This window comes from Lichenostomus cassidix, chromosome 12, assembly GCF_008360975.1.
Source record: "Lichenostomus cassidix isolate B80296 chromosome 12, HeHo_3.0, whole genome shotgun sequence".
In the NCBI taxonomy this organism is placed as follows: domain Eukaryota; kingdom Metazoa; phylum Chordata; class Aves; order Passeriformes; family Meliphagidae; genus Lichenostomus; species Lichenostomus cassidix.
Window position 1 is genome coordinate 11568091 of NC_139493.1, and position 24728 is coordinate 11592818.

At 41.7% G+C, this 24728-nt stretch overlaps 1 protein-coding gene and 1 long non-coding RNA gene across 7 annotated transcripts; both read right to left on the reverse strand.

The window, feature by feature from the left end:
• Positions 1-1099: 1099 nt before the first annotated feature.
• On the reverse strand, positions 1100-23497 carry IP6K2 (inositol hexakisphosphate kinase 2). Of its 6 annotated transcripts, none has more exons than XM_085072639.1 (7): positions 23382-23486; positions 18125-18248; positions 8164-8462; positions 5791-6013; positions 4749-4924; positions 3304-3479; positions 1100-1885 (listed from the first exon to the last, which is right to left on the reverse strand). In XM_085072639.1, exons 3-7 carry the CDS (start codon positions 8363-8365, stop codon positions 1388-1390), a joined length of 1275 nt encoding a protein of 424 aa, XP_084928765.1. In that variant the 5' UTR covers positions 8366-8462; positions 18125-18248; positions 23382-23486; the 3' UTR covers positions 1100-1387. The 6 variants fall into 6 exon arrangements, with proteins under 6 accessions (XP_084928765.1, XP_084928767.1, XP_084928763.1 ...); XM_085072641.1 differs by lacking the exon at positions 23382-23486 and adding an exon at positions 23292-23375; XM_085072637.1 differs by lacking the exon at positions 18125-18248 and having other exon boundaries at positions 23382-23497.
• Positions 6610-8155, reverse strand: LOC146431713 (uncharacterized). The gene is made up of 2 exons (XR_014854737.1): positions 7907-8155; positions 6610-7054 (listed from the first exon to the last, which is right to left on the reverse strand). It is a non-coding gene; the product is annotated as an uncharacterized LOC146431713 (long non-coding RNA).
• Positions 23498-24728: the final 1231 nt, after the last annotated feature.

Consider the following 24728-nt stretch of genomic DNA (forward strand, 5'->3'; position numbering starts at 1 on the left):
GACTGCAGGATGTAAAAATACCTGTTTGACACCAGCATCAGTTTGTGCCCGAGCACTGTGGAATGATGATGACCAAGAAACCCCATCCACAAACTCATGTATAAGCAAAGGTAAAAAACTTCTTTAAAAAGTACAAAGGAACACAGCAGAGCCATTGGAGAGACTTTGATCAGAACTTGATAGTACTGTTGGGGAATATGAAACTGAAGCTGCAGTTACAGCCAGCTGAAGAGGGTGACCTTCCACCAGCAGATCTGCAGCCTTCCTGTAACATCCCACCTCTCCTCTCCTAAGCAAGCCTGCAGGCAAAGTATAGGCCAGGGAGATGATTCACCTGACTCTTCTGCACAGACTCCTGATTAGCTGTAACAAGAACATCCCCACACTTACCTCAGCACTTCCACACCTATTTTTCTCTTGCACTATCACAATGACGTAAAAGCTTCACAAGGGGAGAAGTCACTTATCTAAGAACAGGTTAGATAAATACGTGTTACTCTTAAAAAAACCATTGGTTTAGAGTTACTGTTATTTCAGTTACTCACTGCTCTCTCACTTTCTGATGCTTCCTTCCTGCCAGTTTGTCCCAAGTAAGATTTTAAGCTGCTTAAGGTACTTTTCAGGCTTGGCAGCTCTGCCCTGGTTGCTGCTGTTGCAGCTAATCTTGTACAAGTTTTACATGTTTTGCCTCAGCTTAGGTTAAATAACATCTATAGCTCTCTAGAAATAGGTTACACAGCATAAGATCTAGTTACAAGACCCTGGAACAAGAGATAGGCTGTTGATTTCAAGAGCAAGTTCTCATTGATCAGTTCCCATTCTGGCTGGAAATGACCTCCGCAGGCCTCTCAGAAGCCGTCTTTGCCCCATCGATGCAGGGCATGTTGTCTCAGCCTCTCCTCAAAGGGCAGGTGCTGGGCATGGCCAGCTCAGTGGCTCTGCCTGGCTTGCTCATCACTCTTGACAGGAGGCTCAGAACAGACGTGCTATCCCACACGTGGTCCCATGAGGCAGGTAAGGCTTGCTGTTCATAGGCTGCTTCTGCATTACACTAAAGATCTGAGCTCCATCGCCTCAGGCACCAGCAAAAAAAGAGTCATTTACAACGAACAAAAAGAATTTTATTGGAACATATACACACAGGGATAACAGAGGTATCTGAGTAATCAAATATGGAATGTTTAAGAAAGTTAAAATAAATAAGGATACCAAGTTTTGCCAGTGCTAGGTCCAGCACCAATGTAAGTAAATGCCCTCTGAATAAGTCTGACTCTGACAGGGCCATCCCTGCAGAGCCTGTAAAGATTCCTACCACCAGAAAGTGGCCAATAATTTTGGAATACAAAGAGTCACAATAGTGCTTTCTACTGATGTGCATTCACACTGTTTATTCACTACTTTCGTCTCTTATTTCTTTAATAATATCTATTAAATTCTGGAGTCCAAAAACGTAACCCGTGTCTTGGCCCTCATGCACCACACTATCTTCTCCATAGTACTTGCAGGTTGTGTGGGCAAAGTCTATCATGCGGACATCGACGGTACTGGCAGTGGGTTTGTAGGCATATGCTCCTGCTGACTCATCTGAAGATTCCTCTGAAAGGTCCTCTAGGTCCTCTGGGTCCGAGTCAACAGCAACTTCCTGCCTTTCCTTTCCATCATAAATGATCAGCAAGGAGCTTGAATAGAAGCGGTAAGACTCCTGTTTCTCCAGGACAGACTTGAGTTCAGTAAGTTTTTTAATAACGGACTCAAAGAGTTCCCTGCGCAGGTATTTGCCATTATGAAAGAACTGGTAAAGTGCTTCTTTGAATCCTTGGACTGAGAGTTTTCTTCCATGGTATTTATTCATGAACATCAGCTGGCCAGTGCCTGCCTGGTAGACCTGCATATACCGACATAAGACAAGAAAAAAGGAATCATTAAAATTGCTGGTATAATGACACCAAAGCCTTGAGGGTACATAAAAAAAAATGTAACTAAAAAAGCACACTACATAAAGCTTTTACAAGATGACATACTGCTCACTAAAATTGCTCTTGCATAATTACAGAAACTGCTATCAACAGACCCAGCAGAGCCTGTACAACTTAGAGGAAGTGGAAAATTCCTTCAGTTTAGATTTGAGCTTTTCTACCAGAAATGTAAGAATGTGGACTTGAAATGAGATTAGGAAAGCTGCAGCCAAGAGCTCCAAAGTCAAGCTACAACTTCTAACACAGCCACTCATTCAACTCATTATGTGCTTCTGCTCTAGGATGTACCAGTTGATTCCCAGCATGCTGAGATCTCAGTGATAGCAAACACTCCTATACAAAATGAAGGTGTACCCCATAATCATCTGTATTTAAAGAAGTCAGAGATGCTCCTGCAGGAAGATGCCTTCCTATAGGAGAGTGGTCTATACAACCCATAGTTCAATAATGCCTAAATATCTGGGTCAAGTAAGGATTGCAGGTGCTTCCAAAGTTCCTCTGTTTTCCAGCACAGGTCAATACTGGAAAGTGAAAAATGGCCACACCCCACTCAAATCCCAGCACACTGTGGTTAGAAATTCAGCTTCCACACTTTCATTTCTGCCTCATTTTTTCTCTGAAGTTAAACAGTGATCTGAACACCACACATGCCAACAGTTGTGCTGTGGAACAAGTCCTAGCAAACACTGCTAGCATTCCTGGAATCTATTGGATGGGAGGAGAGAGGTTTCAGAAAAGAGCTCAAACACAAATACGTTGTTTTCCATTTGTCACTCTAGGAATACAGAAACAAGTAAACAAAAAATTCGGGTGAAAGTCCACACAATGTCTCCTCATCTGGCAACAATTCTTATCACATTTACCAAGCACTTCTTGTCTGCACTTTGCAACAAGTCTACTTCAAGCAGTGAAAGATCTGTGGCTTTTCCAAGTTATGAAACAGAATTGATTGCTTCTTAGTATTCTGACAAATTTCCACACGCTTCATTTGAAGTGCATCTGGCAGACCCTCCTTGCAATTGTTCCCTATGCTATCCTAAAACATTAACTGATTCAGGAGTTTTAACAGTTTTGAACTCCTGACATGGTGCAGGAGACTGTGTGCTCAGAGCCTGCACTCACTGATGCACAGCATGGGCTGCAGGGTGCTCCTGCAGATGCTGCCACCTCCAACTGATCAGTGATATTCAAAAACCTTACTCCTCTCCATGAAGGAAACAAAGCACAGCGTCTCAAGTGTAACAACTCATGACTACATAAACCTGAAAGCCCACGAATAGAAATGGGTGCAAGTCTGTTGGCCACACATGATGAGTTCTCGTCTCACCTGCATGCCACAGACTCGCACTCCGATCACGGCCGACGTGCTCTGCTGACACTTGCGGATCTGATTTGCCTTCTTCTCCTCGGACGCGTCGTCGCCATGCTGCCGGGTCCCCATCTTCAGGTCCAGCACACATGGGACCTCATAGCGAGACGTCAGGTTTTCCAGCAAAATGAATTCTGATCAGTTAAGGAACAACCCTCACAGTGACAAATACAAATTTTAAAATCAACACCACAGATTTTATAGTGCCTCACTCTTAACTTTAAGCATACCCAAACCATGCCTAGTATAAAGTAATCTATCAAAAATTCCAGTAATAGAAACTTAAGATGTCCACTCTGCTTTAAGCCAGTTCCAGTTTTACTGGTATCTAGAGACTAGGGTATTTCCACATTAAGTGAAAACCAAAAGCAATCACAGTTATACAGAGATATAATGTGGCAGCTGACTTTGAATTCTGAAGTATTTCCTGTCTAGCAAGAGACTTCTTTTTTCTGTGGGAAATGAAGATTTTGCATGTTTGTATTACCATTCAAAACCAGTGAAGCATTTTCATATCACCTCTAAAACTTTAAAACATCTTTATTAATACTGTTCCAAATATATCACACACTTCTTAGGCAACTGAATAATCATCTACAGTGAAATGGTGCGGGTACCAGCCAAAAAATCCTTTATATCAATTTGAACATTTATTAGTTACAGATGTTTTAGTAATCCATCACTGAAACTCCTCATGCATGAGAAATCTGTTTATCTCAGTTCTTAGATACTACTATTTTTACAGGATGTATCAGCTGCATCCAAGCCCACAGCAAGATCTTTTTTTTTGACAGAATGTGCAGGGTAGAGATGTTTGCCTATGGTTCCACAGCTCAAAACCAGTGTGGCTTCAGCTTTCATGGATCCAGTCAGTTTTTTGTTTTTCATGCTCCAATCCTACATGACTGCTTATATTCAACTTTTCTTAAAGCTCATTAAAAAGGGACTACTTGAAGGAGAAAACTTCAGGCACTGGAACATCCTCTATATTTAAGAAACTGATGAAAAGGGGAAGAGGACACTGGCTTTTACGATCACCAATATCAAAACAGTAATAAAAAGCAACAGAACTCTTCTCCTTTGAAAGCTCTCACTAGAAACTGTTTTTGTGGAAGACACCAAACGCAGTATTCTGTAAAACCTGTCCACTAACTCACCCACAACGTGAAGACTTTAATTCAGTTATCTGAATTTTCTATTTTAAGGAGTTTGTTATGTGCTGGAAAAGCCCATTTCTAGAAAGTGCTGGCAAACCCTTCAAAGACACCAAATAAATCACAGCTTCAGAGAGTCTCTCAAGACTCCAGTTAAGCCTGCTCTATCCTCTTACCTAGCATGTTCAAGAAATAAAAGGCAGAGCCCTACTCATTCCATTGTTATAAGGTACTTTCAGGAAAGGATACTATATTGATTTCGGTGCTTTGCGTTTTCCTTCATCCGCTGTAACTGTTGCTGGTGACATTTCATGCTCCAAGGATTGTGGTGTTTAAACTGAGAACTGACATTTCCTTTTTTCTCTACAGTATAGTACAAGACTTCAGATTTCTTCAGCCACTCAAATTCTTCCTCCAGTTTGTGACTAGAAAAACAGAACAGAGCAGCAAATTACAGGTCAAGCGGAAAAATAAGCTCTTGAAGAGGGGTTGTCAGTAGATTTAACTTTGCACGCTATTTTGCTCACCTTTATTAACAGCAAGCAAAAGCTTTATTTTCCTCTCTGTACAAGTGGACAAGATGCCCATGAGCAGTATTTCAACTATTATAAAGCTATTTCAATACTAATATAAATTAGCATATGGCCAAATGTTACCAAATGTGTAGTAATTCCACTTATATATCCTCTACCTGCGTGAACAACTTCTGTGAAGTAATGCAAGAAGTAGTGATGCACTTTATGTTTTATCCTTTGCTAAGGTCACTGTTCTTAGCACAACACAACACAGTTCAGTTTATGGTGAGCACAATTAATAGAAATGAACAAGGGGGAAAATATCCCTAAGAGGGAAAAAAGCAGGGTTCCTAATAAAGTATGCCATATTTGGCAGTACTTAAATATGTTTGGGGTTGTTTGTTCGTTTGTTTTTTTTTGGTTGGTTGGTTTTTTGTTTTGTTTTTTGTTGATTTTGTTTGTTTTTACACCATTGTTCTTCTGCAGGTGGGTGGCTGTTTTTTGTTTGTAGGGGTGATTTTTCAAGGCTGGGGGTTTTTTTCATTGTTGTGTTTTGGGGTTTTTTTGGTTTGGGGTTTTTTTTTGGGGAAAAAATGGAAACACTCAACAGGCTACTGAGGGCTGAGGACACACTAGTTTCACTAGTGAACCTGTCTGCACTGAAGAAGTCAAGAAAACCAAAAGAAACACGACAAGAAAATGAAATCAAAAGAGTTCTGAAGAATTCTCTGGAATTCTGGAGACCAGCATTTGACAGTGAAAAAAATCAAACTTACCTTTTCATTTTTTCCTCTTTCCTGTGCTGCCGGACCCATTCCTTAGATATCTTCTCATTTTCTAACAACATTGTCTTTTTGTTAGTCCATCGCAATAGCTTGCTTTTGGGTTCACAGTCAGAGTTATCTAAGTTTTCTAAGTTATCGTGGTCCCCATTTAATGGATATGCTATTAGACATAAATTTCCATCTTCATCCTCTTCAAAGCTCACCGACACCACACCTGAAGAGAAAAAGGACCCAGACAGTTATGAATTGCTCAAGTGACAAGCAAGCTTTTTAGAAGGCATTCTTTTACACTAAGAATACAGCAACTTTATTTTTTCTCTTACCCCAGTCCTTAGTTTCTATCTTGCCACAGGCCAAACCTCATCTGCCAACCTAACAAATATCAAAAGAGCTAGACAAAAATGACACCTCACAAAAAACAATTTATCATATTGACAAAACAATGATACAAAAGGTCATTTTCTCTCTCTGAGGCAGTCAAGTGACAATCAAATAATAACAGGACACAATTTCAATTAATAAATGTTTTTATTAATTTTTAAAAATTGACTGGTCTGATTCTAAGTGAGATGTAAAACAATTGTTAACATCTTGCAGTGAAAAGTGACCTGCATTAAAAAACCTCACACCAAGGACTTTTTAAATTTTGCATGACAGCAAGGCAAAAAGCACTTATCCAAACAATATCTGGTTAATAGATCCCCAAGGGAAAGAAAAGATGTGCAAGTAGATCAAAACAAGGGAAATGACACAATACAACAGACACTAGTCCAAGAACTTCCACTTAAAATCACCATGTTTAATTACACATTTTCTTCTATTTTTAAAATATATTTTATTGATACTGGTTATGCAGCAATCTTGTGGAATAAGTAACAAAAATGCAATACAAGACAAATCTGTTTGTGGTACAGAAACACGGTGAACCTCAAAAGCATTTTTTCTCCTCATCTGCCCCTCAGGAGTCTCTAGAGCACTGCATTGCATTTTAAGAGTCTTAGTGGAATACTGACAGATGCACCCAGTGCTACATGAGCAAGTCTCAGGTGTTAATGGAGAAGCTATAACAATTGTCTGAATTGTTTTTTATTTTGTTTTCCAGTCCTCCCTTTATTTCAGATCAATCAGTCTGCACAGTTCTTGCAGCTCATTATCTAGGGGAGAGGTCTTGGTGAGAGACTGGAACTTCCATAGTGGGCAGGCAGCTCTCACACCTGCATTGGCTGGGGCAGGCAGTGCAGAAACTCTGACAGTCCTGCTGTCACAAAGGAAAGGACAGTGGGAAAAAGAGGGTGGGGGAGTTAGCTAGCAAATGGCTTCTTTGCCTTTACTCTGAGAAAAAAAAATAACAGAGGTGGACCAAGTGAGGCCCCCTCCCCCTAAATCCCTCCCCATACTTCCCAGAAAGCCACATACACTAGCACAATTGTTCTATTACATTTTGAAAAGTATCATTCAAAGATCAGATTTTCTTCCAGTCCAACAGAACTTGTAATTAGACATGTCAAAAAGTCTCTGTAAATGAGCAAGGAATATAAACTCTGAAACATCTCTGAAGTCTTCCACCACTTTTACAAACAGAACACAAAACTTCATCACCATTAAGGTTGTTAAAAATCAATGTGCTTTAAAAAGCAACTCCATTTAAAGAAAGTGCTTCAGACATATTATTTATTAATCATCAGGCAGCAGTTGATGGAATAGGAGAGAGAAAACGAATATTCCTGTTAACTAGTGCAATTCTTAGGAGAACTGGAATTTCCACTCCTACATAACTTCTGACTCAGCCTCATCATGGCTACTTGATCCTTGCCTACCTAAATGCCATGAATTTTCATTTCCTTAATGGCAGAAATAACACTGCAAGTATTCAACAAGACACCTTACTGGCATGTACTTATTGCAATCAAAATGAAACTCAGAAGAGAAATCAAAGCACAGAAGAGACCACAGCTAAGCTTACACAAAACACTATCATCCAATCTTACCAAATCCCTTGTAAACAAACATTAAACAAGTGGTAAAAAAAATCCACAACAAAAAAAATCCACAAAAACAAAAGCAGCAGATAATTACTGAAAATGTTCTCAAACTGTTAACTACTTACCTGTCCCTAAGGAGATATATGGGCTATCACCAGCAGAGTTGCTCTACTCTAATGCTGTTAGTCAGCCCAAACACCAACTTGGCAAGCATTTCCACCCTGCATCTCCACAGCCTGCCTCAGACAACATCAAAATACATGAAAAGAAACCCCTAAAATCTCTTCCACACAGAAGAGATTTCAGAGAGAACAGAGAGCACAGCACACTTCCATTTACAGAAACAAAAGGCCCAACCCCATTCAAAGGTTTGGTAACTTACCCTCATATTGTGGAGTGAATTTACGCATTTCTGTTGGGAGAGTCTCATAGAACTGGTGTTCTCTCTGAATAAGGGGTTTACAGATGGTCTTGTCATTAAACCGGAGGACACAGGAGTGTCCTCCAACTTGGTGGACAAAAGGCTCGAGCAGGACACCCTTGGAATAGTGCTCCACTTCCATAGCTCCAAATGCTGGGCTCATCCTTGTAGCACATTAGACAGAAGAAGGCGACCGTAGTGAAGGCAGTTCAGAGCCTGAAGCCTCCGAGACCCGCAGGTGTTTACCGTGATTCAAAAGTCTGTAAAGGCAAACACAAGAGAGCGGCGGCCGTCAGTGTCCGCGCACGCTGGGGCCTGTGCAGCACGACGAGAGCCGAGCGGAGCCGAGGGGAGCCGAACACAGCCGAGCGTCCGCCGCTCTCCGTCCGGACGCGGCCGACTGCGGAGGGGCGCGGGCCGCAGCCAGGGAGGCTCTGGCGGACACGCCCCCGCCGCGCCGCAGCCAATAGGATGCCCCGCGGGGCGGGGCGGACAGCGCGCGAGGCGCACGCGCGGCGCGGGGCGGGGCACAGGGCGAGCTGCGGCCAGCACCGCTCGTCCCTTACCGAAAGGAAACCCACCCGTGGCCACCCAGGCGAGTCCCACCGCCAGCCACGCCACACCTGTCGCCCTCCAGCGCCCGACCGCGGAGACAGGCGCATACCAGTGACAGCACACCCCCCTCCTCCTGCGCAGGCCAGCCCAAGAAACCGGGAATTAACACCGAGCCTACAATTCCTCCCTTCCAGGCAGGGACAGCAACCAACCGACGTCCAGCGTGGGACGTTTATTTCAGCGGTTCATTCACATCAACATGTCAGATACCGAAAATATTACACAGATGCGAGCTCTTCACAGGCAAGCCATAATGCTAATGTCCCAAGAACTCTTTTTTTCGTACATCCAGCAGAAGGCAGTGCTCCGTGCCAGCTGCATCCAAACGATCTGCTTCTCTAGCCTGTGACCGCATACTGCTCGATTCTGGCCAGCCGCCAGTTTCATGCAACCTGCACTTCAGAAAGCAATTAAAGGAGCGAAGTTGAAAAACAAAACATGACTGTCTTGTTCTCTGCCTTCCAGTAAATTTTTAAGTCGAGTTACTCTAATTTTAGACCAAAGCTTTAATGATTAACTTTTTGCGGCTAAAAACAACCTCATACTTATTTTGCCTGAAGATCGTTACACGAACAATAATGCACTTAATTCAAAGAGACTACAAAGTGTTCTAGGTCACAGGCCTATTTTTATTTGTCCTCCTTAGATATTTAACAGCTTTACATTAACTGGAAAAGCAGAGACCTGCAGGCTTAGAACAGCAGAGCTACCAGAACTACAGACGCCCACAGCATGCCCTGGACATAAGAGCATTAATCGAATTAAACAACTAAACTGCTTAAAGAAACAACAGATCGATCAACTGAATGAACTCCAGCTCCTGGAATGTTTACCTGCACCTAAGGATAACAGGTCAATAAGAGTTGAATGTGTTTTTGTTGGTGGGGCATTTTGGTGTGGGGTTTTTTTTCCCTCCTCCTTCCAAGCACCTTATTTGACAAAACACTATCAGGTTGTTGTTTTTTCTTTTTTTTTCCCCTTTGATCTGGAACAGTATTTCCCAGAAACAATACTGTCTTCTGATAACCTATATTATTCAGATTAAAGCAATATCAGTAATCTTTCCATTTTCTTTGTACTACTTTTAATTTTCCTAGTATTTTTTTTTGTAACGCAGCTACTGCATTGCCGGAGAATTTCTTACCTACCTCAGCATCAACAATGTGACAACTCAGAGACACACATGTAAAAACCTCTCAGTTACACTCCAAACGTGACCCACTTCAAAAAAACCTACCCAATTGCACCAAGCTGAACAACCCTGAAGTGTGCCCAGACAGCGTGGAAAAGCCATGTCCCCAAATCCAGGGCAGTCCAATACACCTCTTCAGCTGCTGCAGTCAGAAAGGAGCACTGTTACTGCTCCTTTCTGACTGAAAGAGTCACAGATTTAATTCTCCATGGCTCCCCACAGTATCACTCACTCCATGAAAAGGCACACTGCTCTTCCCTAAGCCTCACCTGCAAGCTGACTTACACGTGTAACAACACTTGGAGCTGTCACCAAACACATGCTCTGACAATTGCTTCCATTTTCTATTACAGAAATTATAAGCATCAATCTTTATAATGCACTAGTAATTTTACAACTCTTGAGTTTTCATCAGGATTTTTGAGACCGAATAATGCCTCCAGTCTTCTGGAATTTCCGAGGGAAAGCCAGAAGTGTGCCAGGTTTCACTGGAGTTGCTATAACACATGTACACGATCTTGCAGTGCCAGAGCTTTACACTGGCACACCCACTTTTAACAGCCTTGCAGCAATACAAGAATTGCTCTTTCCAAGAGCAGTATCACCATTCTGTGGCTGCCTATCTAATTACCTCTGATACAGAGACACATTGCCAGCTGCAGTGATTCGGACTCAGAAAGTACCTTGTGACATCCTTTAAGCTCAAATACTCAAGTTTGCCCCAGTCTTCCTGCATTAGAGTTGCATCAGGAGTTAAGTCTTGAAGATATTTATGCCACAGAAATGACTGTAGCAAAAATCACGTCCAACACAGATAATGCACATGTTGTTTACCCAAAACATCTTCAGGGAGCTCATTAGTAGCAGCTCAACTTGTTTGCTTTCATGTATGCCCAAGTGGTCTGGACAATACTTGTACGTGGATCACCACAGGCACTCAGCAATGGAATTAACAAGCACAGAATTGCACAGGACTACTCATTCTACTTCACCCTTTCCTGAACAAGTAAAATCTGGCAGCACATCACACAGTGTAACTTCTCATTCGAGGAAAAACAAAGCAAGTTTTTTTTATATTTCTCTGATATTTTAAAAATATCAGTTACGCAATATTTAGACAGGGGTGGGGTTTTTTTGAGAGAAATGTCAGAAACATCTGTACATAGTCAAACACAGTGTACCCAGTCAGCACTACGACAAGACAAATGTGAATCTACCAGAAATAAAGGGGGAGGCTCACACAAATGAAGATGAGTTTACTGTGCCTGTATTAGTAAGCTCTCCTTCTCTTTTTATCTTCCAAAAACCACAGCGCAACTCCCACAGGTTCCGCTTCTACAACAGAATTTTTGTAGTACACATCCCTGCTGAAAAACCTCTGTTAATACAGCTCTGCAGTAGAAACTGGGTGCAAAGACTACTGAAGAGAGCATCAGCAAGGAATTCCTTGCTATAAAGCCTTTAAGCGAGCTCCTTAATTGTGCAAAGCAATTTACTGCCTTTTTATGAACCTAAAACACAGATATGATTTGAATGTAGCAACAGTGCTCAAGAAGACAGCAGCAAGACCACACAATCTTGTCAACATTTTAGGTTCCAACGAGGCTTTAGTTTTCACTTTGATCAGTTAATATATTTTAGCCATTCAAGAAGCACTGTCTGCATAATAAATTCAGTTTGTTTTCACCCAATGAAATTCTTCTCACTTGCAAAAAGGTTTAGAGTAAGATCTTAAGGTTTTTCTGCTGCATGCCTTAATATTACCATCACTAACAATCAGGATTTGTTTGTTATTTTGGCTCTCAGTATTTGGAATCTTGCCATTTTGATTAACAACAGGGCTTGGAGCACAATTGTAATGCCCATCAGAAATGCTTTGCACTGTTTCTTTTATAAATACCTTAACTCCATGAACAGCCTCACAATATGCCTAACTGGTTGCAGTTCCTTACGAATTAAAGCTTTGACCTAAGGCCAGCAGTTTCAAGCGGCATTGTCGTTGACCAGCACAAGCACAATGCAGTTCTTCACTGCCTTTCCTCTGATTCTACACCCAGTTTGTTCTCAATGCTCTTTGGGGAAAAAAGAGCCCAGAACAGCTGTTTCTAGGCAATCTTCCCAGATACCAAATGCAGACTCACTGTACCCTGCCCTTTTCCTCCTACGTGCTTTTAAGTGCTCTTTGGCTAAGAGCTTTTGTTCAAGGGACACACCAGGCAAAACAGGAGATTTACTAACCCTTCATACGTCAAGCATTTTAAGAGAAAAATCTGACATAACTTGAATTAGCAAACAAAAATGTGCCTAGGCACAGTAGCATTATCTTGAGCAATGTCATTCTTACAGTAAGCAGCAAAAGATGTTTAAAAGCCAAACCTGCAACCCAGAAATGACATTTATAGACATCTTATCCCCATTGCATGTGACAATGACCATCAAAAGAATACCGCAACAAATTCATGCTTTCAGGCTTTTAATATTAATTTCAGGTGACGGCATTCTTTGGAAGGTACTTCATGTCATTACAGATTCTCGACTTAGTTCCACACGTAACTGCATTAATGAACACATCCTCTGGAGAGTACAGCTCTCAATTAAGCAGCAGCTTCTTCCATCATAACAATCTCAAAAATAACACATCTCTTGCCAAAACTTTGTAACAGCAAAACTACTGATGCAGAGCTGCCCTTCTGTTAAATCTGGGTTCTCTCTAGCACAAGCCTTTTACTTTGGGTGGTCAGTATCTTCAACTGCACATAGCCATAAATCAGCTTTACAGTGATGGAAACAGCAAAGCTTTCTGCCTGTCCTTTTTTCTCAGTTCACTGGGCAATGCAGAGGAAGCTGACAGGGTAGAGATCTGCGGAGCAGAGCTGCTGCAGGCTGCTGTAAACTGCTGAACCAGACAAAGCAAAGCCCCTTCCCAAGGTTCCAAGGAAACAGAGGAATGGCACAGTCTGCTAACAGGAGAGAAATAGTTATCAGCGTCCTATTAGATCAGCCAAAGAGAAAGCTGCTTCAGCCCAAAGAACATTCAGGAAGGAATAATAATAGCTGAGAATGGACACAGGAAGACGTGAATAACAAGGTAGGAAGCACATGGTATGTTTTTGAGAGCCCATCCACCACCTGTTTCACGCACAAAATTGAAAGGGTACCCGAGGTGTGAGGTGGTAAGTCATTACAATGCCCAAAGAGAATAACCCTTCACAACTGAAGCAGGATAAACACATTTTAAGAGACTACAATACACCTATCCACCAGGAATGGTTACAGGAATTTTACAAGTCCTCATGTGACTGAACTACTTGTTCCATTACTAATAATGTGGCACTTTACAAACAGCAAGGTACATTCCTTGAATCAAAGAAAGCAGAGGATGCAACTCCAGAATATTAAAAGCATTAGGTATGTTAAACATGGTCCGGCTTAAAGGTCTTGCTCAGCTTGTGATTCATTTTGATGAAAACCAATGTCATTCCTCTACACAAAACACTGTTTTATTAGCAAATATGCCCAGACTAACATTAGTAATGATTTGCTTCTAACATTCACTCTAGCTATTGCTTGGCCCAGGAACTGAAGTTACTTTGATGTGCTCTGTTTCAGAAGTGTTAAAGATTAGAATGGAGATACTCATATCCTCTAGTGTCCAGTCAGCTGCCTTAGAACAGTATCAGAAATACATTTTAAAAATTTACTGCATCAGATTAGGGAGCTAACATTTTAAAATGTTTTTAATTCGTAACAAAAAAATGACCTCTGCATTCACTTATCACAACTGTTTTAATCAATTCCTGATTTTGGGGATGGATTATACCTCTAAATACAATGCTCTAATACCTCTAAATATAATACTAAGATATTTTTGAAGGCTTTTGCATCTACTATAGTAACAACATAACTAAGTAGTAAAAGCTATAGTTTCTAACTTTTTAACTAAGACAGAAAAGCAGAGCCCACATAATAAGGTGCTTGTATGAATCCTACAGTTTTGGGGAAAGTCTTGAGAGCAGCCCTAAATTCTCCATGATTACAGAAAGCAAACATTTATTCTGGTAACTAATTTGGAAGAAAAAGTTTATCTTCAGCAGAAGAGTGCACTGACATTGTCAGTTCTCAGACTTTTTTATTTATAAACAAAGAAGTCCTACAAACAGCAAATAATTCAAATTCAATACCAGAATAGCCTTCAACACTCTGAGGGGAAGAGGGACAGTGTCAGAATCAGGGAGGAGGAAATAATAGAGTCTTTCTTTAAAAGAAAGACTGGGGGTGGAAAACCCCTTCTTTTTCATTCAGTGTAACTTGAAAGGTGGTTGTGAAGACAAAATGATGCTGAGCTGTAACCTTCTATGCAAGTCAGGGTTATTCAAGCTCTTCTGCAGCAAATCAATCAATATAATGATCACTGAGTTACATGACTTGTACTCAGGGATGAGTAAGCACGACATTTTGTAAAAATATTCACCAGAACACTTGCAAACTTAAGAGTTAGATACCAGCTCCTTCAGACCTACATATTGTGTCTATGTGTGCATTTCCTTTGGAAGCAGAAACACTTCTGCTATAGTCTTTAGTGGTAAATCATGAGGGTGCAGGGAGTCAGACACTGTAGTGGCACGTCTATCATAACCACCTACAGACACGAAAAGCCAAAAAAGAGCAAATTCTTCTTATAGCATGTGGGGTGCTTGGGCTAGACCAATACAAGAAGCCACCTGCTTTCTTAAAAATGATGATATAATGTAATTTTATCTTTTCTTTTAACTTATATTTACTAAATGGCTGCTAACTGCAGCACCACATTGCTGCAGTTTAAAAAAAATATGCAATTTCTCCAGATAAATAAGGAAACAAATGCCTTGGAATAATTTCACAGATTAAAAGCCATGTACTGGAGAGGCATACTGGTTGTCCACAGAAAATTCTGAGTTGGAAGGGACCCACAAGGATCATAATTTACTTAATCATGCAAAACAGACTCACTCTAGAAGCCCAGAATTATACATGAACTCATGCACAAAAAGTCCTGCAAAACACATTTCCAAAATCCTTTGGGAGCATGACTGAGCTGACTGCACAGCAGTCTTGGCCCGTCAAGGTAGAAAGCTAATCCTATTTTTAACATTAGCTGCAAACAAAAGATTCCCACCAAGGAAGAATGCATTTTTCTGCTTTCAAACTGCCAAAAAAAATCTTGAAATGCCCTAGCTTCTTCTGAGGATGTCAGGTATATCACACCTAAAGGTACTACTCCTCTAGATAGTTATTCCACTCAGGAGAGGGACAGTCCAACACTGGCTACAATGGCAAAGGACTTGCAAGTGCTACATTCAAGTCCTATTCTGCTGTGAGTTTCTCAGGAGTGTAAGACAGAACCATGAGAGATCCTTTTTTTGTAACCAGAGCATCAAGCCTTTTCTATCCACTAAGAATTTTGTCTGTAATACACAAATGAAAGACCATTCACTGAGATGCTGAAAAATGTATAAAGATGCACTCTTTCAACACAAAATTTTTTTTAAACTAGCGACATGTTTATCCTATCTCGTTTTAGTCCCTAAGCACGGAGTTCTAGTTTTGTCTTCCTTTAAATATAACCCAAACACAGACATAAACACTGCCACACAGGTTAAGACATGTATTTATACGTATAAATTTAACACCATAGCTGCACAGAGACCTCCTATACCAAAAAGACTTTTAAATACAGCCCTAACAGACAAAACTAAGAATTATGAAACATCAGGCATAACATATTAAGGGAGCAAACTATACATAAACACAATCTGAAGTTGCATAATATTCTATGACTATTATTCCTCATAAACAATTATTATCCCTATCTTATTTAAATGAGGTCTACATTATTACGAGAAACTCAGCTACCCAATCCTTTTGTCTAGGAAAGCAAGGCAAGGCACCAAGGCTGTCTCCAAGAACTTCTAGCTTTTTTACTTACACATACACAGCAGCCCCTCAGCTGCAATTTCTTAAAATTCAGCCAAGGACATTATGTGTTCAGTGCAATTGACATTTCACCATCTAAAAAAGCAACAGCTTTCAGCTTGCCCTACACCACTTATAATCTATAATCTTAACACCTACATACACAAAGTTCTGGGAAAATGCCAGAGTTTTACCTCTCAAGTAAAGCTATTTTATCTCCCTGTAACTAAAATAAAGCTAAGTTACAAGTTACTAAGCATATTCAGAAAGAAAAGAGCATGCAATTCTGACCAATGCAGTTTTTTCAAGGATTGTGTAATTTAAGAACTAGTCTCTTTTCCAAGTAAAAATGCCATGGAAACTAAGAAATCTGAACCACCAAAATGAAGCTACTTAAACTTCCTATTTAGAAACTGATCCATCTTAAAACAGTATTCTGGCATCAGTGGCCAAAACCACCAATTGCTACAAAAAGACAACACCGCCCTTTGTCGTGGAGAAACCAAAATAGCACTCAGCCTTTAATCTTCTGAAAATATGACAGCAAGAGCTAAATTGTGTGGATTACACATATGAAAGTATTATTCAAGACACCAACACCCTCAAGAAATTCCAGCATTAAGATTAAAATAAATCCAAGGCTATGCCTTTCTCATTACCATGAATATAGTCTGGGAACTGTATTTTGAGCCACTCAATTAAAGAACATGGAATCTTTGTGACCAGCCCTTTAGTTGTGACCCATTCGCCATATATGATGACAAAAATAAAGTTTATATAGGAAAAGTGTCAAGTCCTTTTCAAAGTTCACCTTCATTTAACTACATAAAGATTTTCACTTGGTGTAATTCCTTTAGAAATCCCAACCCCTAATGCTTTTTATACTGTAAGCACTAGGGGTCCACGGGACAAGACTGTTAAATTAAAGCTTTGATGCCTAAATCCTACAACCCAAGCTAACTCCTTAAGCAAAAACCTCCAAAGGGATGAATAGCAAAGATTATTCATAAATAAATTATAGGAAGAATGGTACCCAAAATGTACAGTTACCCATTTCACGCATCCCATTTATGTGTAAATTCACCTATACCATCAATATACCTCAAAAGATGTTTAGTCCCTTTATGCAGAAAAATAATTGAAAAGTAGCCCAGAAGAAGATAAAATCGTCATGTTTTAGAATTCCCATCCCAACTTTAAACTGTAATTCTACAAGTCTAGGTTCCTAGACTACTTCTGATGACCACAATTAATGGAGTTCTCGCTCCAGAACAGCTCACATTAATGAGATGCATTTAATGTATCTTTTAAAACTGTATTTATGTTTCAAAACATCTCAAACTATTGCAAACACATTTCACTTCAGATAACACAACCCAGATTTGCATCTTAAAGGGAAGAGTCTGCATGATTCAGTTATCTACATGCTCTTTCCCTGAAGAGTTGAAAGTAACTGGGTCCTAAGACCTTGAATATATAGCTCCCTGCAGGGTTGCCAGAGCAAATACAGAAGTTCAAATGCAAACGATACAACAGAATAATTTCAACGTGCTTCTTGCTTAACTGCAGCACATTGGACAAGAGCAAGTAAGGACAGGAGAAGAGTCTTACAAGACAGACTTCCATGCGGCACAACAAAACCAAGGGAAAAAATTGTGACTGTTTCTCCTGGTAAATGCAACTCATTTCAAGAACAGTTTCTTCCTAGGAAAATGACCTTTCCTATAAGTACACCTGAACAGTACTTAAAAGACACTTAAATTATATACATATTTCATATTTTTCAATGATCTCCTAGTACACCATCTGGGGCCAATTACAGGCTCAGCATAATAATCACTGCCAAAGAATTAATCCATTTTAATCTCATACAGTTTACATATTCAAACAGAAATACAAAACCACTTGAAAAAAATCTTATCAATTTCAGTAATCTAGAAAAGAAAGCTTCAGTGGGAGCTTGGCTGTATTGCTCTCATCCCTGCAGCAGACTGAAATACATTTAATGATGCACAAGAGCTAGCTAGTTTTAATAGCCCAGCCAATGGGACACAGCTGGACTATGCCTTATTCCCTTAAAAATATGTTACTTTACAGGCAATTTTTACAGCAACCAGCAAGTGTGCACTGCACAACTGTCTTCAAAGAGAAACCATCACTCACCAAAAAGGGAAGAATAAGACAGGATGATTGCCAAAAGCCTACTTTCTCTTCAAAATTCCGCAACATAGCACCACCATGCACAGTGTGCTGATGATCCAATTCTGCATTTCCAAAAAACACCACACTATGAAGGGAAAAAAATATTTCAAGAAAAAACATTTTATTTTTTGAAAGCAAACTTTGCATATAATGATCTTAAAATCATTATTTGCACTTTAAAACATAATCAGGATTCAGCACTTAGGTTTAAATATGTCAGACTTTGTTTAAATGGAACAACTTGAAGACAGTCATCCTCTCACCACGCAACTCACTGCAGCACCATCAGCATTTACTTCATTTAGTTTCAATCTCGAGAGATTACTTATCTCCACAAATTCGAAATTACTCCAACCATTTTGTTCCCTCCCTGTTGGAAATGATACAACTTTAAACATTTTTTAATGTAACTTTCATCAGGGTTATCTAGAACTATACCCTCAACTTTAATACGCACAGATGTCTCTTTAGAAAACCAATTTTCCTAAGATATCTTAAACAGATTCCCAGTTGCAATGGTAATTATATTAGTATGAACACACCTACCCATCGATTTAGCCTTGTATTTCCTATTAAATTGAATCAACCTTCTGAAACTGCTAACACCTCAGAGAGATCAAGATGATGCCTGCCATGTTGTGCAGTTTCATTTCTTGTTTCTGTAACCTCTTTAAACTAAATGATGTCATAATAAAAAAAAAAAAAAAAAATCAATCGCCATTACACTGTCTCCATATATCCAAAGCACAAGGCAAATAAATCACCATTTTTCTGGAAGAAGATATGAAAAAGGAAAAAAGCAAATGTTAAAAGAAAAGAGGTCATCTTCAATAAGCATGATATTAAGCAGCACCCAAAATTCTTGTTAAGGTTTCAGGCAGTGTAGAAAATTTCTGCATCACAGCACTGCAGCGCTATTTGGGTATGCTTAAAGCCCTCTGTGCTTCAAGAAAATAAAACCGTTTTTGTTGTGCTCATTCTAATACAGACTTTGGCATAAACCCTCCAAACCCTTGCTTTTTCTATCTGTGATTTTTAGAAAAAAATAGCCTCAATAATTGTATCTTCTGTCCTTGAGCCTGTTCACTTTAACTTTCAACAACCTGGGGCACTATTAACCAGTTTTAGCAAGTCAACCAAATGAATTTTTTTTTCAGTTCCTTCTGACCTTTTGGATGCCAGCACAGCAGGACAGAAGACAGAGATCAAGAGAAATAGTACAGCTGAATGGCTACTGTGTGAATTCAGTACTTCCCTGTTCTGTCTGGGCTCTTAGCTGGCTGAAGAGCACGTGCAAAGCTCCAAACCAAGCACTGCCTGTGCCACCTCTTGCTCTACCATCCATCATGTCCTACCATCCACCATGGCACACGCATAAAGCAAGACTCTCAGTGGGCAAAACCACTTTATGAGCAAGTCTTTCTTTCTCCAGCAAAACAATGCAAAACTGGGTAGTAACTGGTTCCAGCTGTCTCCAACAGAGAGTCCTCCACATGCAGAAGCAATCCCGCCACAGGGTCAAAGGCGGCAGGTTGAATAGCTGATAACAGCAGAGTGGTACATTCTGTACCTATTATGAAGATTATCATTCCCTTATTCCAGCACAGCCTCTTTCAGAGACACAGTCAGGGCTTCAAAGGCTTTGGGCCACACAAGCCAAGAATCTGCAGAAGATTTCAGATCTCAAGCTCTGAACACCTGATTAAACACAACCAATGACAGACCTTCATTTGAACAAACAATTTTGCTTCCATTATGCATTCTAGCATTTCAGATTTTGCAGAAGGAGAAATTTCTAGCTACTTACAGCACATGATACAATGTCATAGAGCTTTTTGCAAAAAAGAGAAATAATTATTTTTTTACAGTAAGTTACTATGGAAGGCCCAAAATTAACATTTTAGTAAGACATTTCTAACAAAGTCATAGAAACACATATCTGCAGTTATACCTTAAAAATCTTTAAATGTAACCGCTTCATATTTGTAAACTATCCCAGTATTGTTTCAAATGTGTGATAACCTTGGGCAAGACAGGAAGCCAGATAAAAGAATTAGCAAGAGGAAAAATCCTCTCCCCGCAATGGAAAATTTTCATCTCTTCAAGCAAGGCAGAGATGCTCAGCCGGACCTGCGTTGCCTGGAGACCAACCGCAGGTTCTTGCCAACAGGGACGAGCTAAGCATCAGCAAATTCAACAGCTGATAAGTGGATGAACTGAATGAGAGGCGGCAAGGTTTTTCCACACATCAGTGTAAAAACCTGACAGCTTTCAGATAATGGTTCTAGCCCATGCTCACTAGATAAACAAGAATTATTATGAATGTAAAATGTCAGCCTAAGAGAGCTTCAAACTCCTCTGTATTTGGCTCTTACCCCCACACTTTGGGTACAACTAGAGCAGTAAATACCACACTCAAGATAAAAATTTTAATTGCACCTCAGTTTCTGGCCTTTCAGTCTTTGAGTACAGTACATGAACTTTTGGAATATGTCCCTACCCATTAAACAAGTTCTGTGTTTAAGCATGGGTGCAGAAACATTAAGGAAACCAAAGAATTACATAAAGGAAGAGGCTATACCTTGGCTTAGCATTAAAAACCACATCACATCTTGTTTCACTTCAAAAACCAGCCTCTGCCCCCAGCCTTTCTTACTTGAAACACCGCTCCCCAGGAAGGCCAGCATCATGTTTGTTAGAGAGACACTTATTTTGACTGTTCTGGATCTGGACCTGCTCTAAAGCTCAGGCAGGCATCAACTCAGCTGCAGGAGCAGCACTCCTGATCTCTCAAAGAAACACCTCAGCTATCCCCAGTTTCTAAACACCCCCAAATAAGAATTGTTGAAAAGAACAGACATTTAATATCAGTTACTCCAGAATTTCCCTAGAGCTTATCATATTCAATTCACTGAAAATCCTCAAACAGTAAAGAATTAGATTTTTTAAGGAATAGCTTTTCTTTAATTTATCCCTGTAGTTAAATTCCACAAGGATATTGTACGTCACTAGTGAAGTAGGTCTCTCACCGCCAACCTGACAGCACACATTTCCCTGCCTCCAGCTAAACCAAAAGGGCAGACATTTGTGTGTCACCACTGCCGACAGACTGAGACACCCTCAGTGCCTCGAGGTTTGCACCCTTCCCCTACCTTTCAAAAGGAAAAAACATCCCCAAAATAGCCTCACACTCACAGCTGACTGGAGAACAACTAAAGCACCACCAATACCAGTGACCTGGATGGAACCCCATCCACTGGCAGACAGCAAAGAGGTTCTTTCTTTAACATCTTTTCTCATCCTGGCTTTTCAGAACCTCATGCCTGACAAATGTTAAATCTTCCTTGCAAGCAACTGGTAGGGAAAGAATTTTTGAGACGACAAAGCCTGGGATTCTTATGACTGACCACTATCCAGTTTTCCAGCTGCTTCCAAATTACCACACCACATGGTTATAACAGCTCTGATCTATCTTTCCTTCAGAAGAAGCAGCAATAAAAACCTTAGATTGCTTGTATGACGGAAGTATCATAGACAAGACAAGAGACTGTTAATTCAGAAAGGTACAACTATCAAAGACTGAAAAGGTAAAAAACCCAGTTTTTCAATTAAATTAATATAAATTTATGAAACGCTACATGGCCAAGTTTAATGTCTGAAATTTTTTATAAACAAGTACATGTGAATGGCTGTAATCGTTTCCATGACCCTTAACCAGGGGGCACTTCTGAACACTTAAGATTATTCATTTTTAAATTTTCCTGAATTCTCCCAGTTAAATCATTGGGTTCTTCCTCATTTAGTAATACAATTTTACTAAAGAAAAAACTGTAACAGCAATCTAGAAGATGCTAAATCAGCCAAATGTAAACAAATTAATCAGTCCATTTTTAAATCACACATATACGTGTGGATCCATGTAGACATAAACCCAGTTTCCATTCCTTAATGTTACTATTAAGTCCTGGAAACACATAAATTAATTCAACTTAAAGAAAATTTTTAAACTCAGTTCTGTCTTATATATGAGGAAAATTAGGAGCAAAGATGCCAACTCTTGGCTAAAATAACCCTGACCTTGTTATTCTCAAATGTCAAATCTGAACTGTTCTACTACCATTTCAGTGTTGCATATTGAGGAATGACCAGTAATACATTACTTGATAAAAAAGTTAAACCAAACGTTCAGAACCAAATATTAAATCAAAATTCTAATTACAATATTTGACATAGAACTGTCCCCTTAGATGTTCACAAAAAGTACAGGGGCACTGGATGCATTTCTAAAACACCTGAGTATACAGGACACATAAAGCACTGTGTCAAAAAAGGGAAGGGGGGAAAAAAAAAGGCAGCCTGGAAGTAGAGGACGATTAAATTCCACCATATATCAGGAAAGATATCAGCGTTAAACACGCGTACTTTTCACAGGGGAATTAAGGCCAAGGGCATATCAGGGTGTAACTACCAAGAGGTTGTTATTCTATCAACAATGATAACATTTTATTTTCTTAAGCTGGATGCTTATTTCCAAAGCCTCAACTGTGTTTTTGTTTTAACGTCCGCAGCTCCCAAGCCACGTTAACAACCGTGATGCCGAAACCAGCTCCTAACAAGGCATCACCCAGCACTTCCAGTTTACACAGAAAAAGGCTATTCTTGAGCACCACATCCATTTATGCAATACATCCCGCAGCACTCGTCTTTCATTTTGAACTACTACCGAGTGTACCAATCACCCTTCAGAGCAGCAGTACACCCATCACTCGGGTAAAACGGCCGGACAACGTCTGATGGTTTACAGAACTGCTGAGTAACAGCGTGAGGCGACCACCACCCGCCGAGGCCAGCAGCCACACAAGGCACAAGTGCGGCCCCCCTGCGCCAGCGCTGCCGGCAGCCCCCGCCCCACGCACCCCGCGGGGAGCGCAGCGAGCGCTCTGCGGACGGGGATGCTCCGCGAACGCTGTCATCGCTGTCCCCCACCCCGGCCGGACCCGCATCCCCGAGGTGACGCCACGCCAGGGCTCCCCTCCCTGCCCTCCGAGCCCGGCAATGCCCCGGGGCCGCCACCGAGCATCCCCGCCGGGCAGCCGCCCATCCCCGCCTCGCCGGGCCGGGCACCGACCTGCGGGCGGGCGGGACTGCGGCTGCCCCCTCAGCGGCGGCCGCCCCGGTGACAGGAGCGGCCGCGGGGGGAGCGGGGCACGCCCGTTACCTGCTGCGGGGCCGACGCCAGCGGCGGCCTCAGCGCTTTTGTTCCTCAGATGTCAAGATGGCGGCGCGGCGCGTGGCCGGCCCTCCCCGCTCCGCCGCGCCCCGCCCTCCCACCCGCCTCCCCATTGGCTGGGCGCGCACCGCCGCGCGCTGATTGGGTGCCGCCGGCGCCGCTGTTGCCAGGGCAGCGGGGCAGGGGAGTCGGGGCACGGGCGGCTCTGGCCTCGCTCCTCATCGCGGTCCGGCCGCGCTCCCCTTCTGCGGGGGACACGGGCAGGGCCGGCTGGGGAGGGGAACCGCGGGGAGCAGCGATCCCTCCGGATCTCCCAGCGGGCCCTGCCTCTGCTCCGCGAAGCAAACCCAGGGCATGGCCTCCGCCCGAGCGCTGGGCACCCGGCCCTGGCCCCGAGCTTGGAGGCACCGCCTAGGCACCCACAGGCCCATGCATGTCCCGTTCACCTCCCTGACCTGTGGATTACACCTCCGCGGGCCGCAGCAGCCTTGCACATGGCTCTCCGTAACTTCCCCTCAGTGTCTGCTTGAAAACCATTTGTCCTTTGGTGTGTGACACGTACCATCCGTTCCGACAGACCCAGGGCAGGGGTCCTTCACAGCTGGCCCGCTGAAGAGGCAGAGGAAGAGCATCTGCAGAGCCCTTGAAGCAGAGGAAGCTCAGCGCTGTATGGCTGAGCTCACTGCACATCCGGTGCATCTGTGTCGATACACCAAAAATCTCACTCGAGCAAACGGAGCTGAAAGTCCCAGAGGCTGCCCGCACTCATCTTTACCCTGAGTGACTTTTTAGTGCCAGTGCCTGACGTTCAAAATGCAATTGCAGTCGTCGTCAAGGTTTGAACAGAAGCCATGAACCATGGGTAACAACAGAGCCACCATCATTGTAAGGAAAAATGACAGAATAATGAGATTTTTGCAGTTTAAATTACTAAGCAACAGTCTCTCTGACAATGAACTTAGTAACGCTCTGCCATCTATTTAATCACACTAATGAGACAGAACAACTCTGCTTAGATACAAATTACTCTGCGCTTCATTTAAATAAAGTCCAGAGAGCCAGAAGCCACACAAGCCACCACACTTCAGCTGTGCAACACACCCAGCAACAGGCATCCTTTTTTTTTTCTAGAAGGGATCCAGCCTTTCTGGCCATGAGCTGCCAAGGCAAGGCTGCACAGAGCCTCTTGCTCAAACCTCCCACTTCTGCTTCCCGACTGCCTGCCTGTGTGTGGGGCTCAGGCTTCTCTGGCTTGAGAGTGGTTCCTTGGTTTGGAGAGGTGAGCATTGGTTCACCAAAGAGATTTAGAGGGCAAGAGATCTCTGATTTCTAATT

Excerpts from the sequence above, each read along its gene's own strand:
- IP6K2 (XM_085072637.1), bottom strand. The coding sequence starts at position 8,365 with ATGAGCCCAGCATTTGGAGCTATGGAAGTGGAGCACTATTCCAAGGGT. Across the intron at positions 4,925-5,790 it reads AAAGAGGAAAAAATGAAAAG|TCACAAACTGGAGGAAGAAT; the intron begins GTAAGTTTGATT and ends CTGTTTTTCTAG. Across the intron at positions 3,480-4,748 it reads AAAGCACCGAAATCAATATA|AATTCATTTTGCTGGAAAAC; the intron begins GTATCCTTTCCT and ends TTAACTGATCAG.